Below are 17,213 nucleotides of genomic sequence, written 5' to 3'. Positions count from 1 at the left end.
AAAAAAAATTACCTTAGCATTACTATATATTCGATTGCGTTAACTATTCTGATAATTTTTTCATAATTAAAATAAACAATGGAAAATAGTACTGATTGAAATTATTTTAAAAATAAATTGTTAGTATTTTTAAAAAATAAAACTGTTAGTATTTGGAATATAATAATGAAATTTCATCTAAAACATCTTTTTTATAAAAGTTATCTAATTTATATGAATTGATTGTGATTTCATATTATCAAATTAGAAATAATGAAGAATTATTTTGAAAGATAATATCTATTAGATAAAATATATAATATACTATATAAGTTAGAGATAATGAAGAATTATTTTGAAAGATAATATATTTATTATATTAGATAAATAAAAAATTACATCGATGGGCAAAAGTGGAAAACGAAGAAGAAATATGTGATATTTAAAGCCCGCAGATCGAAAATTTTGTAGAAGAACGCAGAATCTCATAAAACACAGAACTAGGGTTTCTAAAAAAAGCGTGATTCAATTTGTGCCAAATTCGTCTTCTCTAATGGTACGCCCCCCCTTCTCTCTCCCTCTGTATGCACGTGCGTGTTTCTCTCTGTGCGCTCTTTGCTTCTCTATTGATTTGTGGATCTATCTTTGATGAATTGTTTAGTTTTTTCGTCAACCGCATGGTTGTGGTTGTGGAATTCAGTTGACCCGAATTTTGACGAAATCTCTTGTGTACGCAACATGAATTAGAGTAATATGGTACTTTTCCTACAATTTTGTTATTTAATTGAAGTTTCTGGTCTTTTTCGGGAAGAGTTGATTGTGTACGAAACGTATTGTAAGTAATTAGGACATTTGTTGTGTTAAATCAAATAAAGAAGATTTGGAATGATTAGAAGAAATAATTCAATCCCATTTTGGATGTATTGAACTTTATTTTGAATATCATTGGTTGAATTCCATGGCTGGGCCAATGGCTTAATGATATTTACTTAACGAATTTAGATGTCGATTCAGGAAATTGCTGGGAACTACTACTCTCCACCTCCTATGGACTCACCAGAAGCTGCAAGCTTGCAGCAACCAGCTCACAGAGGATCATCGAGCCCAAATTCCATGGTATGCGACTTTAACAATGTCATTTTTTCGGAACATGTTTTTGCGTGGGCACTATGACTTACAAGAAAGGTATTTTATACCAGGTAATTGTGTTTGGAGGCTTAGTTATATATTAGGATTTGATTTCCAAAAGGTTTGAATCTCAAAAATTTATACTCAAACCTATGAATACCTAATTTAGGCAACCATAAAAACACTTGGTTCGGTGACTATGCAACAAATGTCAGTCTTATAGCATTTGTTAATAGCTTACCTTTCCCTTTCAAATATCAATAATTAATCCATCAGTTCGTTATGGGATGTTTCACAATCATGATATTCTTTTCTTGCTTTACCAACAATTGATAGAAATTTGTTGTGATGTCTGGAAAAAAAGATATATACTATTTATGGTTATTTTCAATGATTTGTTGGTTTGACTTGTTTATGATTCATTCTTTGTGACGGTGGTTTACGCAGCATACCTCTCTGGACCATGAAAAAGATAGAGAGAGGGAGTCCTCCAGAAGCAGGGATAAGGGTCGAGGAAGAGGTCGTGATAAGGGCCGAGACAGGGACAGGGAGAGAGACAGGGACAGGGACAGGGACAAGGATAGATATCGTGATCGAGATCATCATCATCGAGACCGTCACAAGGATCGGAGTGAGAGAAGGGAGAGGGAGAGAACCAGAGATCGAAATGATGATGACGACTATTATAAAAGTCGAGACTATGAGAGGTGGAGAAACTCTGACTTATTGGTTGTTTTATAGTACTAATAGCCTCTGTCTGTCTTCTTTTATTTGCATACTGTTTTGAGTTTGTGAATCCAGTATTACATTCTATCTGTCACCTGATATATTAGCTGAGGAAAAATGTGTGGCTTATTCTGTTAGTTGATGAGTTACTTGAATTTACTGAAAGTAATCTGTGTGAGGCGCTTTAGTTAACTTGCGTTCACCTTCTATACTGCATTGCTGCTTAGATGTTACAGTGTCTGTCCTTTCTATTAATTTTAAAGATTTTGTTTCTAAGCCATTGTCTACGAAGTGTATTTTCTAATTCTGTTATTGTTACGGACTTGCAGGCGGAGAGACTATGACAAGGATAGGGATGACAAACCCAAGCATAGGTCCCGGTCTCGCTCCAAGCCTAGATCAGATCATAGATCAGGGTCACGATCTCCTTCACGCTCTAAAAGGTAGTTTGTGATTGTAATCTTCGCGGGATTCTTTTTAAGAAACAGCTTGACTCAAGTCGACTAGCAGAAACAAAGCTGAACCACTTCCCCTTGGTTTTTTGTTAGTAGTATAGAATTATTAAGCCCGCCATATTATGGTATGTAATGAGCTTTATAATTAAATTTAACTCATTCACTTCATCTGCTCTACAAAGTTAGTCTACGCATCCATCTTTCTACCTTCATCTTCATCATTGCCATCAAGTTTATTCATTGGTCTTAATTCATGAACCAAAATCTCTGCCATTATCATCTATTGTTTTTATTCTTGTCATTGATGAATATATATTTTTACAGCAAAAGGACCAGTGGTTTTGACATGGCACCTCCTGTTGCATTGCTTCCGAATGCTGCTGCGGCTAATGCAGGTACGGGCAACAATTGTTTTACCATAATGTCCATTATGATAACTATTATTCTTTCCCTTGATAGTGTGGAAAGTTCATATCAAATACATGGTTTCATTTTGGTAAGCGTACTCAGTTCCTAAATTCGTATATATCTCGATATGGAGCATTCTTCTCTAGATTGGCTATTCAGTTTTCCTTTAATTATCTGCTTGGTAATTGAAACTGAGAGGGTTTTGGTTTCTTGTTGTGTTTGGTGTTTGTTTGTTTGTTTTGTATGTCCTAAGTTATGTACTAAGAAGGCAATGTTGGGCTACTAGCCCCACTGTGCTGACAATGAGCGTGAGCCGACCTCTGTAGCTTTTTTGTACAAGGCAGAACGAATACAGGTCTTGTCCATCTTCAACCAGGATTTGCATGCTTGGTAGATTTTATAAAGAATTTTAATAGAAAGTCATCTTTCCTTCATAGTTTCATTTATTTCCAATATGATAGTTGGTCTAAGAAATGATTTTTTTTGTTGCATGAAGAAACATTATAGAAATCGATAATTCTTGTTGTTTAAGAGTAAGAAGAGGGTGTGCTTTAATTCTTGAGATGTAACTTGGTTTAGCTTCTACAGGTCAGATGCTTGGGACCACCCCGGCCATTCCTGGAATGTTTCCCAATATGTTACCTTTGGCACCGGGACAGGTTTTTTTCCAACTCTTTCATTTTTATTGTTGCAAGTTCTATAAGTCAGCTTCTAAGATTAATCTTGACTGTGTTGCAGTTTGGAGCACTCCCCCTAATGCCCGTTCAGGCAATGACTCAGCAGGTTGCGTTGTCATATTTATTTTTTTCATGTGTTATCCTGGATTTTAGTATCATGAAATGTTGTCTTATCAGGCTACCAGACATGCTAGACGAGTTTATGTTGGAGGACTTCCTCCCTCTGCCAATGAACAGGTAGGGTACAATGTCTCAATGTATTTATCATATTGGGTCATTAGTTGGATATACGGTTATCTGTCTTTGGCACTTCATAGATGTTTGTAAAATGACTCCATTTCTCTAGAACTTCAAATAATGAGGACACAAGGCTATCTTTTAGATAAATCTTATTCTTTTTATATTCAATTTCATTGCTAGCGAATAGACTCTGGTAGTTAATTACCCCTTGCTATGGTTATTTGAGCTGTAGACTGATTAGCTTCTATTATGTATGTATAGTCTTGTCATACTGCCTTTTTTGTCCCTTACTTTTACTGAACTTTGAATTTATTTGCCAGTTTACTAACTTTTACTTTTGCGATGATGGCAGTCTGTGGCGACCTACTTTAGTCATGTTATGTCAGCAATTGGAGGAAACACCGCTGGTCCAGGTTGATCTATTGAAATTATGATTTTTTCCTGTATTTGTTTATTCTGAAATGAGTCGTGGTGAATAAAATTGTTCTATTTCATTTCAGGGGATGCTGTTGTAAATGTTTACATCAACCATGAGAAGAAGTTTGCCTTTGTGGAAATGAGATCTGTTGAAGAGGCTAGTAATGCTATGGCTTTAGATGGAATAATGTTTGAGGTATTGAACGTCTTTTGTACCTTTAAGTTGAGTGGGGGCATATTAAATCGAGTTATTGAGTTCTATTTTGAATTCCTTTTCAATGGTATTGTTATATTTGATGCACTACATCTGTAACCATAATTACGTCAAAATAGTGCGCGCTTTATCTACTTATTTGTTCAGGGTGCACCAGTTAAAGTGAGAAGACCGAGTGATTACAACCCTTCGTTGGCTGCCACTTTAGGCTCTAGTCAACCTAGCCCCAATCTGAATCTTGCAGCTGTTGGGTTGACACCAGGATCTGCTGGGGGTCTCGAGGGTCCTGACCGTATATTTGTTGGTGGCTTACCATATTATTTTACAGAAGCGCAGGTTAGGGAGCTGCTGGAGTCTTTTGGACATCTCCGGGGCTTTGATCTGGTTAAAGACAGAGAAACAGGGAATTCCAAAGGCTATGCATTTTGTGTTTACCAGGATTTATCAGTTACAGATATTGCCTGTGCAGCACTAAATGGGATAAAAATGGGCGATAAAACACTTACTGTTAGGCGTGCTAACCAGGGTACAGCTCAGCCTAACCCTGAACAAGAGAATGTATTATTGCACGCCCAACAACAAATAGCATTGCAGGTAGTGTGATTTTATTTTGTTTGTCTTGTTCATGTTTTTTAATTAATATTGCCATCCAAAAAAATTGTACATTTTCAGTAAGACATTTTACAGTGCCGAAATAAACTTTACTAACTTGAAATTTAGTTGTATGAAGACCTTTGTTTTGTTTTGGCATATTTTACCGTCTTCCCTCATTGTTAGTGTTTGTCCTGTTGTGATTATTTATTTCGAATAATAACTGCCCAGCTTAAATTACGGCTCCAAATTATTTTGCAGAAACTCATGTTACAACCCAGTGTAGTGGCGGCTACAAAGGTTCTGTGCCTTACAGAGGTGGTTAGTCCAGAGGAGCTCAATGATGATGATGACTACGAAGATATCTTAGAGGACATGAAAATCGAGTGTGGAAAATTTGGTAATCTTCTTCCATAACCATTAGACCTCTATAACTCACGAGCTTTCAATGTTCACAATCTTCATCTACACTAAATATCTTTTCGTTTTGTGTTCTATTCTCTGTTTTACAGTGTTCTCGGGTCCTATATTCTGCATAACAGAAGCTACCAACACACAGAAAATTCCAGAACCTTATATTTAAACAAAAACCCACATACTTTCCCGTTTTATTCAAAAACAAGTGTCTCAGCCCTTGATTTAAATTATGCAGGTACTCTTGTAAATGTGATCATCCCTCGCCCACCTCCCAACAATGAACCAGCTCCAGGTGTTGGAAAGGTCGGCCTCTGAGATTTCTTTTTGTGCATACATTATCTCATTGAATTTTTGTTGATTAAAAAAAACATCAATTTTTTTGTTCAGGTGTTCTTGGAGTATGAGGACGTTGAAGGTGCTACGAAAGCTCGACAAGGATTACACGGAAGAAAATTCGGGGGAAAAGAAGTTGTGGCTGTTTTCTATCCAGAGAACAAGTTTTCCGAGGGTGTGTATGATGGCTAGTCCATAGTCATTCGCTCTGAATGTCCAATGCAACCTTTTCCTATTTGATTTTATGTTTTGCTTCCCTTTTTTTTCGCCTTTCTTTTGTTGGAAAGACCTTTTGTATCAGCTCGAGGACACGATTTTCAACCAGGTTTAGTGTTTTCTTGATGTCTACTATGATAATGGTTTTACCCAGTAAAGGTAATTTTTTAGAATATGATTATTAATTTCAAATCTTAGCAACATGACTGTGTTTCGCTTTTGTCTGTTCTTTTTAGCCTTTAGAACACCGAGATCGGTCATTATTCATAATGTTCGTACCTATGCTAATCGTCCAGATTTAATTTTTCTAATTTTTTTGGGCAAAATTAATTGTGGATCATATCTTTCATAAAACGATGTTCGATCCGATCTTTCACAACGTTTGAAATTATGATTGTATTGAATTAACCCGTGAGAAAATTGAATAAACTACGAAAATCAAATCAACTTAGATATAATTCTTGACAAAAACTAAAGAAATCAAGTAAACTTGGATATAATAATACATAAAATCTTTTTCCTTTCAAAAATGATATATTAGACTAAAATCTTTTCCGAGTCCACAAAATATTATATTTTAATGTCATAATTAATATAATATTTGATTAATTGAAATTTTTTTATTAACCTAAATTTCTAAATGACATCTTATTACATACATATTCTAACATTATAAAATAAATCAAGTGTTCAAAATAGTTTAAAAATTATTAAATTGATTAATAAATCGTATCAGAATTATTTAGAGACCACTTAATATTTCCAATAGCGTGTCTACTCATTTATGATCCCCCTCACACCATTGAGGAATTGAAACAAATTGCATAAATCTAATGACAGCGGGTGAAATTGTGTGCTCTCGTACAATTGTCCGAAAACTAAATTTTCCATGCACGCCCGATAACTGTGTCAATAGCTATGCACTTTCATTTTTTTCCTTGAATGGAACAAAAAACGAAGGCAAACCAAATCCTTAAACACTGTTCTTGGATATCACCTCTCCAAATCTTACGTACCATTGGGCATCTGATGAATTGTTCTCTGGTTCGCCTTGCCGACGAGGCATTTCTAGATGGGGTCGTCCTTGACCGATCACAAACTGTGCATAGTCGACGCTTTTCGGAGGAGTCGAGCGAGGTTTTGATGGCGGAGGTGGTGGTAAGAATGACAGAAGAACTCCTGAAACCTCGTGCATAGTTGGTCTTTCGGATGGGTGGCGTTTCGTGCAAAGCAACGCCAGCTGAAATGTTTTTCTTACATGAGATAAATCCATGCAAGTCACTGATACTTCAGGGTCGAGGGTTTCCATTATTGTGTTGTTGTCTGCTTTAGACAGCACCTGAAATGTATAGCACAGAAGGACAAGGTTATCTTAGATAAACCTAAATAAAGGACTGTTAGTTACAAGTTTAGCGGTGTATACAGGTTAAACATGATCAAGTTATACACCTCAAAATGGTATTAAAAAAGGGAACAGATTATGTTACCAGGTGATGCAAGTTTGAGTCGTTGTCAACAGCCTTCTTGCCAGTCAATAGCTCTAAAAGCACAATGCCGAAGCTATAAACATCTGATTTTTCAGTTAGCCTAGAAGTCCTGGCATACTCTGGGTCGATATACCCTATTGTTCCAAGAACATATGTAGACGCATGCGTTTTCGCTGAGGGTAAACATTTTGCGATTCCGAAATCAGATAGATGGCCCTCGAAATTTTCATCAAGTAGGATATTTGAAGATTTCACATCCCTGTGAATAATTCTGGGGTTGCAATCATGGTGTAGGTAAGCTAGACCTTGTGCAGCACCAACAGCAACTTTCAGACGAGTTTCCCAGTCAAGTTTGACCTTTTTCGATGCACCTATCATGTACATCAGCCAAATATCAGAACTTGGATTGTTTAAAATTAATTTGAAAACATGAAGAACAGATGCTAGTTGTGCCTTGATATAAAAAGATATAACACGAGATTTTCAAGATTCTGATCATATTGATCAAAGGTCAAGTAGTGTCGCTTGCAGAAAAAGATGTGGCAACATATTAATCTTTTAATTCTAAGAAAATGAGTGACAAAGCAAACCCAAGCGAACTTAAATGCGTTATTACAAGTAAACTTGAAGAGAAATTACTAACCATGAAGGAGATCCCAAAGAGAACCATTTTCCATGTAATCATAAAAGAGCAGATCTCCCTGGGGAGATAAGGAGTAACCGTGCAAGCTGACAAGGTTTCTGTGCCTTATGCGGCCAATAGTCTCAAGCTCAGTCTCAAACTCACGAGAGTTTGGATACTGATTATAGAGTCGCTTAATGGCTATAGGCCTGGAATTTTTTAATTCACATTTATATACCGTGCTTGAAGCTCCATATCCTATTATGTATTTCTCACTCAAATTCTCAGTGAGTCTCATTATATCCTCGTATGTATGAGTAGCCATATCCATGTGAAGAACAACCAGTTTTGACGAACCTGTAGATGAAATACACGTGAAAAACAGAAGAAAGAAAGAAAAAGAGAAGTGATAAAAATAGTTCCACATGACCTTGCATACTCTTATTAGAGCCCTTTATGAATGGCTTCGGTTGGTTGGTCTTGTATATGGTAACCACGATCAATGATAACATAGTAATAAAGCCCAACGTGATGCAAACAACTGCTGTTCTTGAAAACATGGCTAGTATAAAGATCAAAGGTAACAGTAGGTGTTAAGATCAAGGGTAAGAACAAAATACAAGAATTCTGCAATATCATCAGCAGTACCAAATCATATGTTAGTACCTTTGGATTTTGGGGGATATGGATAGCATATTGAACCCAACCAGTGACCACACAGTAAAGGGTTCCCAATGAAGCTGGATACAAAAGTTCAAGATGACCACAAAGATAACAAAGCCGATGAGAAACAGTGAATTACGCATAGATGATTTATTTTATCTTACCTATCAGGTGGAAAACGAGAGAAGTTTCTTCCAAGCGGAACTGAACCGGTAAAGTTGTTATAAGAAACATTCCTAAACAAAAGAAGCTTTTGTTACACCAAGAGACGTGGAAAAATGACGACTTCAAACAATGAAATAATAGAACTCACAATCTGTCAAGACTCAAGCAATTGCTTAGTTTATCAGGTATTCTTCCGGTTAGATAATTGTTATTTAGAATGCTGCAACACAGAGCAACTTGCCTTAGGCATAGAACCATTCAAGCAGTAGTTACAAGTTATTGCATGGGAAAAAGGATAAAGTTGAAAAAACATACAGAAAAGCAAGATTTTGCAGTTGCCCCAACTCTTCGGGGATGCGGCTTGACAACTTGTTGAACGACAAATCCCTGAAAATTATTTGCGTGTAAAGGACACCACATCTAGTAAAAGATGAGGTTCGTACTTAAATAATTAACATTTTCAGTAAACCTTCATTTTTAGCTAGAAGCTTACAGAATCTGAACGCTCCTTAGGTTCCCAAATTCGATAGGTATGGATCCATCAAGATGATTATGACTTAAGTTCCTAAAATTAGCAGAGTTTGCATATGATTTACAAATACCATGACAAGAATAATCTATTTCACTGCTGTAGCCTGTATACATGTCTTACAAAATAAGAAGGTGTTCCAAATCACCAACAGAGGCGGGAAGAGATCCTGAGAAATCATTGTTCGCCAGGTCCCTGAGAGAAAAACCGTCATACAAAGATTCTCGAAGACATAGAACATTAAAGGTTAATCTTCAACTCACAGCGTATCAAGATTGATAATGTGCCCAAGCTCAACAGGTACAGAACCATGAAATTGGTTGGAGGAGAGATTCCTGCAGAGAGCAGATCAAGAACAAAATTTCAGAATTTGTACATGAAATACACAGGTAAAAACACAACTATAAGATGAAAAACATACAGATATGTAAGGCTCTCTAGGTGTTTTAGCCCAGATGGAATGGATCCATTTAATCGGTTGCCATGCACATTTCTGAGTAAAACCAACAAGATAAATACATGATTTACTCATGTTTCTGAAATGAGTATGTTTGAATTAAATATGGATCCAAAATCTTACAGTTGATTCAATGCCGTGCATGAGCTGAGATTTTCAGGAATTGGCCCTTCTAGATTGTTATTAGCCAGATTTCTAGCAGAAAATGATACACTATCAGTTTGTTCACTAGAGTACAGAGGAAAAATAGGGCAGTTAGTAAAATGCAACTCACAGTTCAAAGAGTTGTTCCAAATTCCCAAGTTCAGCAGGTATACCTCCAAGCAGTTGATTGTCATTTAATTGCCTACAAGATTAAATCAATCAGCAGTGGAAATAAGGAGAATATCAACATTCGTATATTTTGCAATGAGAATTTCTCACAAATAGCTAAGCTTCGTCATATTTCCCAGCTCAGGTGGAATAGGCCCAGTAAGTTTGTTACCATGAAGGTACCTGAAATAGAGAAGTAAATGTGATATAGTACGAGGAAAAAGAGAGATGCTTGACAATTCATAAACTCAGATTGCCCAGAACTAACAGCTTTCCGGTGTAAGTAAGATTTCCAAGAATTGCGGGAATAGGACCGACTAATTCATTCTCACTCAGATCCCTGAAAAAAAATTGATGACAAATTTTATTATTTAAAAATGCCTGCAAAATTGATCAAAGACCGGTTTTGTTGGTGCAAAACAGGTTCTGATTGGAATGTCAATGCTTACAAGACAGCAAGTGCTTGCATCAGACCTATCACCTCAGGAATCCTCCCGGTTAGCATATTTCCTTGCAAGGACCTGTCCAGAAATCAACCAGTCGCATGGATCATTGATCCTATCATCCATGCATTGTATAGATACATCTTGCAACACATTGTCATCGATGGGCAAACATAGAAACAACACGTTAAACTTACAGAGTAGCTACTTGCAGGAACCCAATATTGTAAGGAATCTCTCCAGTGATTTGATTATATGAGATATCACTGACACCATTAACATTTAAATCATTATTCTAAATTGTGCCAGTAAACTATAAAATGCCTTGTCAAGAACTTACAGGATCTGGAAGCTAGTGCAATTACCAATATTATCTGGTATAGTTCCAGTCAGGTTATTGCCCCTTGCATCACTGCAATAGTCAAAAAAAATTTGAACTTGGTTCTGGCAACGACTGGTTGCTTAACTAAAGTTAATAAAGTAAAAAATAACGTATGTACTTACAAATACCAAAGGCCGGTCAATTGGCACATATCAGGGGACAATGTGCCAGTAAGTAAATTTCCTCGCAAGCCACTGTTCAAATAAACTTATGATAAATGAACACTAATAGGGATCTTCTAGGAAAAAAAAGCAAGGGAAAGAAGAATGGCTGGCAAGTAAAGAATGCAGCCCGCAGTACTTACAGATATTGGAGTACTTCATTCCAGTAGATTAATCTTGGTATCTCACCTGTAAGCTGGTTCCGAGCAAGGTCTCTAGGAATACCCACAAAACAAAGTTTAATCTCGTCACAAAATCGACAAATAAAAACACTTTAAAAGTTCTGATTTCTACTTTTAAATGCAAACTTTCCAATTAAGTTCTTTTGAAGAAGTAATTTTTGCTGCTGATTGGAGTGACAAGTCTTGACGTGGAAATTTAACAAGTAGACCCACTCACAGTGTCTTCAAGTTAGGAATTTGGGTTAACGTTGAAGGAATTGGACCAGTCAACTGGTTGTTCTTTAGATTCCTGTCAGAACATGCATCTTATCAACCCATGACCACCATTAAAAATCATCTCTCACGTGATACATAAAAAAAATTTCATAATCACAATTTACAACTGAATAATATACGACACTACAGTTACTTACAGTACTTCGAGCTGCTTAAGCTTAGAGATTGAAAAAGGTACATCTCCATCAAGCAAGTTGTCAGACAAATCCCTGAAATATGATACTTCAAACCTCGGTAAAATTGGAAAGGACAATCGTGGCTTCAAAACACCTATCCAAACTCAAAAATAGTACCAAGAACCGTGTATAACTTACAGCAGACTCAAAGAAACACAGTTGCCAATCTCATCTGGAATTTGACCAGTTAATTTATTCCCCTGAATATCTCTGCAAAATCGAGAGTATACAAGTGCATTAGAGAGTTAAATATCATGAAAAGTTACCAGAGAAGAATAACTTCACTATTTTTATCGTAAAGATCTTACAAGGATTGAAGACTCTTCAGTTCCCCAATAGCTGGTGAAACTTCTCCACCCAAGTTCAGATTAGACAAATTTCTTCATATAACCGTCCATAATACAAGTTAGAATCAGTAGAATTCAGTGAAAACCACGTATAACCCAATGATCTTTATATTCATTATATTATAGTTTAGAAAAAGATTTAAAAAAATAAACATACAATGCTACAACAGAAGTGCTGAAATTGCCACAAGATACGCCGCGCCATGAACAGAAGTCTTCATTTTGAACATAATCCCAATCCAAAAGTACATTGACCACATTGCTAAAAGAAGCTTTAATGGACATCAATGCTTCGCCTTTTAACATCAGTCACAAATTAGGATAGAACAAAAACTTCATCCAGATATCCATTCAGACATTATTGAAAAATAGATCAAAAACAGAATCCACATTTAAAACAAAGACAAATCAAATGGTATCCATCTTACACCTACAAATCCAACGCCAAAAATAAAATTAAACAATATTTTGCATTATGACTTTCCTATATGACAAAATTTATATCCCGTTTCTAATAAAACTCGCGTGTATCAAATACTCATAAGCATAACAGGCAATCAGTCAAAAATCTTCCAAGTATAGAAAGAAAATCACCGCAACAAATTTGAAATAGGATTTTCCAACACCAACTGCACATCCTCCATAAAATAATACAAAAATAAATTCCAGTCAAGAAATGAAGAAAAAATATTGAACATTCGGAAGGAGTAAATATTGAGCATTTGGGGCCTGGAAAGAGCTTTAAATGTTCTGAATGCATAAATATCGAACAGTTTTCCAAACAGTTCTAAAACCTAACAAAGGACATGGAACTAAGGGAAAAAACTTCACTCTTCATTGTCTAAGAAGAAAGAATATTCACTTGCTACCAAAAAATTCAAAATCATGATTCAAATTATTTTACGATGAACAGAGAATTGTAGCACAAAAAATGTAGAACACTGCTCAAAGTTACATTCTCCACAAGCAGAAAGCTAAGGGCCAACTTTACAAAGATTAACCATGTAACCCATCAAATCCGAAAGGTCAAAAACGATGAGCAAAAGAACCAAAAACACAATGTGCAGAAAAATATATACATTTCCAGAGTAATAATCATAACGAAAAAGAACCTTCATTGCTGAGAGACGAAACCAGGGGAAAGAGAACCAAGAGTACCGCCACATACAAGAACAGACCAACTTCCCGTTTCCTCCTCCTCCCCACAAACAACCCTTTTCCCTCATCCATGCTCCCAACCCACCCAAAAAAATAGGCCGAAACACACAAAGAAACACAAAAAAAATGTGTTCTTGCAGCACAACTTCAAACACCCAACCTCCAAATCTCATCCATATCTCCCCTCAAACTTTCAGCATGAATGTTTGTCACCACAAAACCGCATCAAATACGTGAAAATGCGTACGAAAGCGTCCGTAAAAACCAGCAAGAAAGTTATGGGAGCAGAGGAAGCAGGAGTTTAGCGTAAACTGTAAGGCAGATTAATAAGAGAGGAGAGAGCGAGTGAGTTTCTGTGAAGAAACAATAATGTTTCATAGATGCGTTTAATGTATTTGGCAACAACACACTGCAGAAACACTGTGCAGTACACAAAGACTACGCCATTTGCGACATTTGCTTTAAGATGAGAGAGAGAGAGAGGGGATTCAGTGTACGGATAGTGACAGATAAACGGCGGTGAAGCGACGTTAAATAGTCGTTGCGGGTCATGGGCTGATTCGCTGCCGCCGTCAGCCGTACCGCCGTTACCCCAAATTCTTGGTTTTTTGTACGTTAATGAATAATTAATTATAATTATTATTTAATATACAACATTTTGACATATTTAAATTATATATTTTATTAATGAAATTCATATTGTTTTGAAAATCTTTAATTTAATGCGTAATATAAATGAAATTTTAAAATCATATAAAAAAATGTATTTTGTTATACATATTTCAAGAAAATAATTTTGAGGTCATGTCACATAAACCAAACGGAACTAAGCAACATTTTTAGACTTTATACTAACAATCTATACTGATCTCTCAACTCAATCGATTATTGTTTTCTAGCAATTTAATTTGGAGTCATTATGGAATTTTTCCGCTAATAAAATCAAATTGTCAAAATTAATAAGTGAGAACGACGATTTAACCAACATATTTCAATATTTTAGATTTAGATATCGAGTTCGGCCGATCTCGAACATTTGATTGAGGCAAAGTTTAGGACTTTCGATATTATTATTATTTTTATATATTTTTTCGAACTTATAAAAATAATAAATATTCATAAAAATTAATTACTAACTTTTCTTTTAGCCATTTAATGTTTGGTAGGAAACATTTCTCGAGCACATCACTAATGCATGCATGTGGAGTGGGGAAACCACGGTGGTCCTATAGTGATAGGGTGGTCGCGCGTCCGATGCACGGTCATCGTGTACGCGTGGTTATTATAGCAGGGCGTGCTGTGTAGATTAGAGCGAGTCAGAAAATGGATGGTTTAAAGGACACAACAAAAATTGCTATTTCCACTCTCCCCCCACTTTCCTACTGCCAGAAAAGGTTCTAGTACGGAATATTATATATTTTCTTCTCTTAATATATAATATGTAAATGTGACTAAAATCTTAAATTATAATGGGAATCATATTTGCAAAATATCAATCAATTCTATTATTTCAACTTTGTCTTAATATATATTAGAAAAATGATTTTTTTTTGCTGAATTAATGATTAATCAACATTACTCAAACAACTAAACTAAAAGCCGACTACTCAAAAATAGTATTCTGATGACCCGATCAAGCTGATCTTAATTTGATTTTTTTTCTTTTCTCAAGTTATAAATTACATCACTTTGATTTCAAGATTTTTGTATGCGTAAAAGACTAAATTTATCATTGATCATATTTGAGAATGCAAACGTAACGACGAACATCTTTTTTAACTGAATCATTTTGAATTCAAGATTTTGGTTAATTAAATGTAAAAGCCCATAATGATTGTGCAGTAAACTAAGCAAAATTCATCCCAAATGCTAAAAAACTCAACTCAACGAAAAATCCTTATATAAAAGTCCAGTTGAGTTTACCATTGAATACATGTCGAATCTTTTTCTTTTTTTTAAACATAAAAATATTCTCTTCTAAAGAATATATATCATTTTAAATGGCTAAAAACACCCATTTCTTACAAAAATTTTACAAACTTTTCACCTGTGTACAAACAAGGCAGAATCCATTCTGCTGATCATAATCTTGAAAAGAAAATCAAATTTACCCAGTGGCCGGACTGTGACAATGCAATAAAGTTTTCATAATTATGTATGGAATCATTAAAGGGTATCATTTTAATGAATTTTGCTTTGCTGATAAAGGGAAATAATATATACATACATACATGGTCAGAGAATATATTTTGTAACTTGTCGCCAAATTTCATTTTGACTGCAAGCAGATTTTTGCAGTGTCCCCTTTCCTCTACGTTGAGATTTCTTTGTTACTGCACGGTAATTATTGAGATTCCAAAAAAGTACAACACTTTTAATGATTCAAGATCCCATGGCTTCATGAATACTGCATGTGAGAAAGGTCAATGTTTTCAAAATATATAGCCTTATTACCATATCTGTGATTTAGAGAAGTTGCTTTCACTTTGTTACTTTCTGTAGAAATTAATAGTAAAAAAAACCCAAAAATTAAATAAGGGAAAAAAGTTGGTGTGCATGCATAGATGATTAAACTTTTGGATTGTAATAATTAAATTTTGGACATAAGTGTATTTTGCCTTATTTAATAAGATGAACTAATTCAGAGTTTTTCAAATTTGCAGATTCTTTGTCTACGTTTTTGCATGGTCCGAGTGATTCTTTGAACTCAATTCCATATCTGGTTATATGTTTGGAAATGAGTGGTCCATACTTTGGATATTTATCACAGTCTATGATCACTTTTGGGATTCATATTAATTATAATTGAAGAGATGTATCTTTTTTTCCTCTAGCTAGCTGCCTAGCAGTACTAGTGCAATGCATTTGTGAAAGTTGCTTTCTTTCTCTGATGATTATAGACTTGATGCTTTGTTTTGGCAAGAAGGTTTGCATCTATCTACGTTTCGAAAAATTAATTCAAACATGGACTAATGTTAAAACCATATTTTAAGAACTGATAATATAATGGTTGATGTTACAAGATGAAACAAAACGTAGAGGCAAGCCTTTTTTTTTTTTTTGTTTTACAAATAATATAATGTTTCCATAAGTTGCAAATTGGTATACAGAGTTTATGTTCGCCAGACCGTAGCACCATGTAAAATATGGTGAGTTGGGAAAATTACACATAAAATTTGGTTAGGCTCGTTGTGTTGTCGTGTTAGTCTGTTTTGACATCTCTATCGACATATTATTGAGGTAAGAATAGTATGGGAATGCAAATTCTCTTTGTTGGGAAAATATACGGTGTTTAAGTTGTTGTATAATTTAAAATATTTGAATTGGATCATTTCGGAAACATGTATTTTTTTGTAAAACAATATAAAAATTTTCCAGATATAAACATTTCTTATTAGTGATCTTATAATATTTTAATTTAATACATTTTTGGTTGTACGAAAAAACTAGAGTAAGTTAAAATGATAGAAACAATGATATTTAGCGATTAAATTAATTATGATATCACCATGGTTCATTGAAGATCCCTTGGCTTCATGAATAGAAAAATAGTGCATGTGAAAGGTCAATGTTTTCAAAATAGCTTACCATATTTGCGATTTAGAGGAGTTTCTTTTAATGTCGTTACTTTCTGTGCATATATATATAGATTTTAAACTCGTCTATTTAAACTTTTGGACTTTAATTAAATTTTGGAAAGAAGTGCATTTTGCATTATTCAATAACATGCCCTACATGTTCTTGATCATGCCTACGGTGTGTTTTTGCGCAGTTAGAGTCATTCTGTAAACTCAATTACATATGAAAAATTTGCGTGAGACGGTGGGTATTCTTTTGTGAGACGTATCTCTTATTTTGGTCATCCATGAAAAAATATTATTTTTTATTGTGAATATCGGTAAGGTTGACCCGTCTTACAGATAAAGATTCGTAAGACCGTCTCATAAGAGACATACTCATTACCTATAGAATTACAAACAACTTTTTTTAGGAAAACAAATTATTCATTAATTAAGTCTAAAAGAGCTATATCCATCAACCATGATGGGTAA

General features: G+C 35.0%; 2 protein-coding genes across 10 annotated transcripts; one reads left to right on the top strand and one right to left on the bottom strand.

Annotated features, from left to right (window-relative positions):
- Positions 1 to 362: 362 nt before the first annotated feature.
- On the top strand, positions 363 to 6,009 carry LOC140986014 (splicing factor U2af large subunit A-like). 8 transcript variants are annotated; one of them, XM_073453944.1, is made up of 15 exons: positions 410 to 535; positions 641 to 735; positions 982 to 1,095; positions 1,555 to 1,814; positions 2,163 to 2,276; positions 2,613 to 2,683; positions 3,285 to 3,355; positions 3,435 to 3,479; positions 3,551 to 3,610; positions 3,966 to 4,026; positions 4,114 to 4,226; positions 4,392 to 4,838; positions 5,097 to 5,235; positions 5,488 to 5,555; positions 5,640 to 6,009. In XM_073453944.1, exons 2-15 carry the CDS (start codon positions 733 to 735, stop codon positions 5,775 to 5,777), a joined length of 1,704 nt encoding a protein of 567 aa, XP_073310045.1. In that variant the 5' UTR covers positions 410 to 535; positions 641 to 732; the 3' UTR covers positions 5,778 to 6,009. The 8 variants fall into 8 exon arrangements, 7 of the variants coding, with proteins under 7 accessions (XP_073310046.1, XP_073310044.1, XP_073310045.1 ...); XM_073453945.1 differs by lacking the exon at positions 641 to 735 and having other exon boundaries at positions 363 to 535; positions 994 to 1,095; XR_012176872.1 differs by lacking the exon at positions 641 to 735 and having other exon boundaries at positions 389 to 535; positions 5,348 to 5,555.
- A 599-nt stretch (positions 6,010 to 6,608) lies between these two features.
- On the bottom strand, positions 6,609 to 13,647 carry LOC140986139 (uncharacterized). Of its 2 annotated transcripts, none has more exons than XM_073454162.1 (27): positions 13,116 to 13,647; positions 12,161 to 12,302; positions 11,965 to 12,036; positions 11,795 to 11,866; positions 11,618 to 11,689; positions 11,422 to 11,493; positions 11,166 to 11,237; positions 10,984 to 11,055; positions 10,820 to 10,891; positions 10,677 to 10,745; positions 10,486 to 10,557; positions 10,305 to 10,376; positions 10,148 to 10,219; positions 9,999 to 10,070; positions 9,848 to 9,919; positions 9,689 to 9,760; positions 9,531 to 9,602; positions 9,391 to 9,462; positions 9,232 to 9,303; positions 9,054 to 9,125; positions 8,887 to 8,958; positions 8,738 to 8,809; positions 8,577 to 8,650; positions 8,341 to 8,472; positions 7,932 to 8,267; positions 7,289 to 7,659; positions 6,609 to 7,140 (listed from the first exon to the last, which is right to left on the bottom strand). In XM_073454162.1, exons 1-27 carry the CDS (start codon positions 13,231 to 13,233, stop codon positions 6,775 to 6,777), a joined length of 2,976 nt encoding a protein of 991 aa, XP_073310263.1. In that variant the 5' UTR covers positions 13,234 to 13,647; the 3' UTR covers positions 6,609 to 6,774. The 2 variants fall into 2 exon arrangements, with proteins under 2 accessions (XP_073310263.1, XP_073310264.1); XM_073454163.1 differs by having other exon boundaries at positions 12,161 to 12,299; positions 13,116 to 13,646.
- Between the last annotated feature and the right edge of the window lie 3,566 nt (positions 13,648 to 17,213).

The sequence above is a fragment of the Primulina huaijiensis genome, chromosome 10 (assembly GCF_012295235.1).
Source record: "Primulina huaijiensis isolate GDHJ02 chromosome 10, ASM1229523v2, whole genome shotgun sequence".
Classification (NCBI taxonomy): domain Eukaryota; kingdom Viridiplantae; phylum Streptophyta; class Magnoliopsida; order Lamiales; family Gesneriaceae; genus Primulina; species Primulina huaijiensis.
This window is presented reverse-complemented; position numbering and strand designations above follow the sequence as displayed.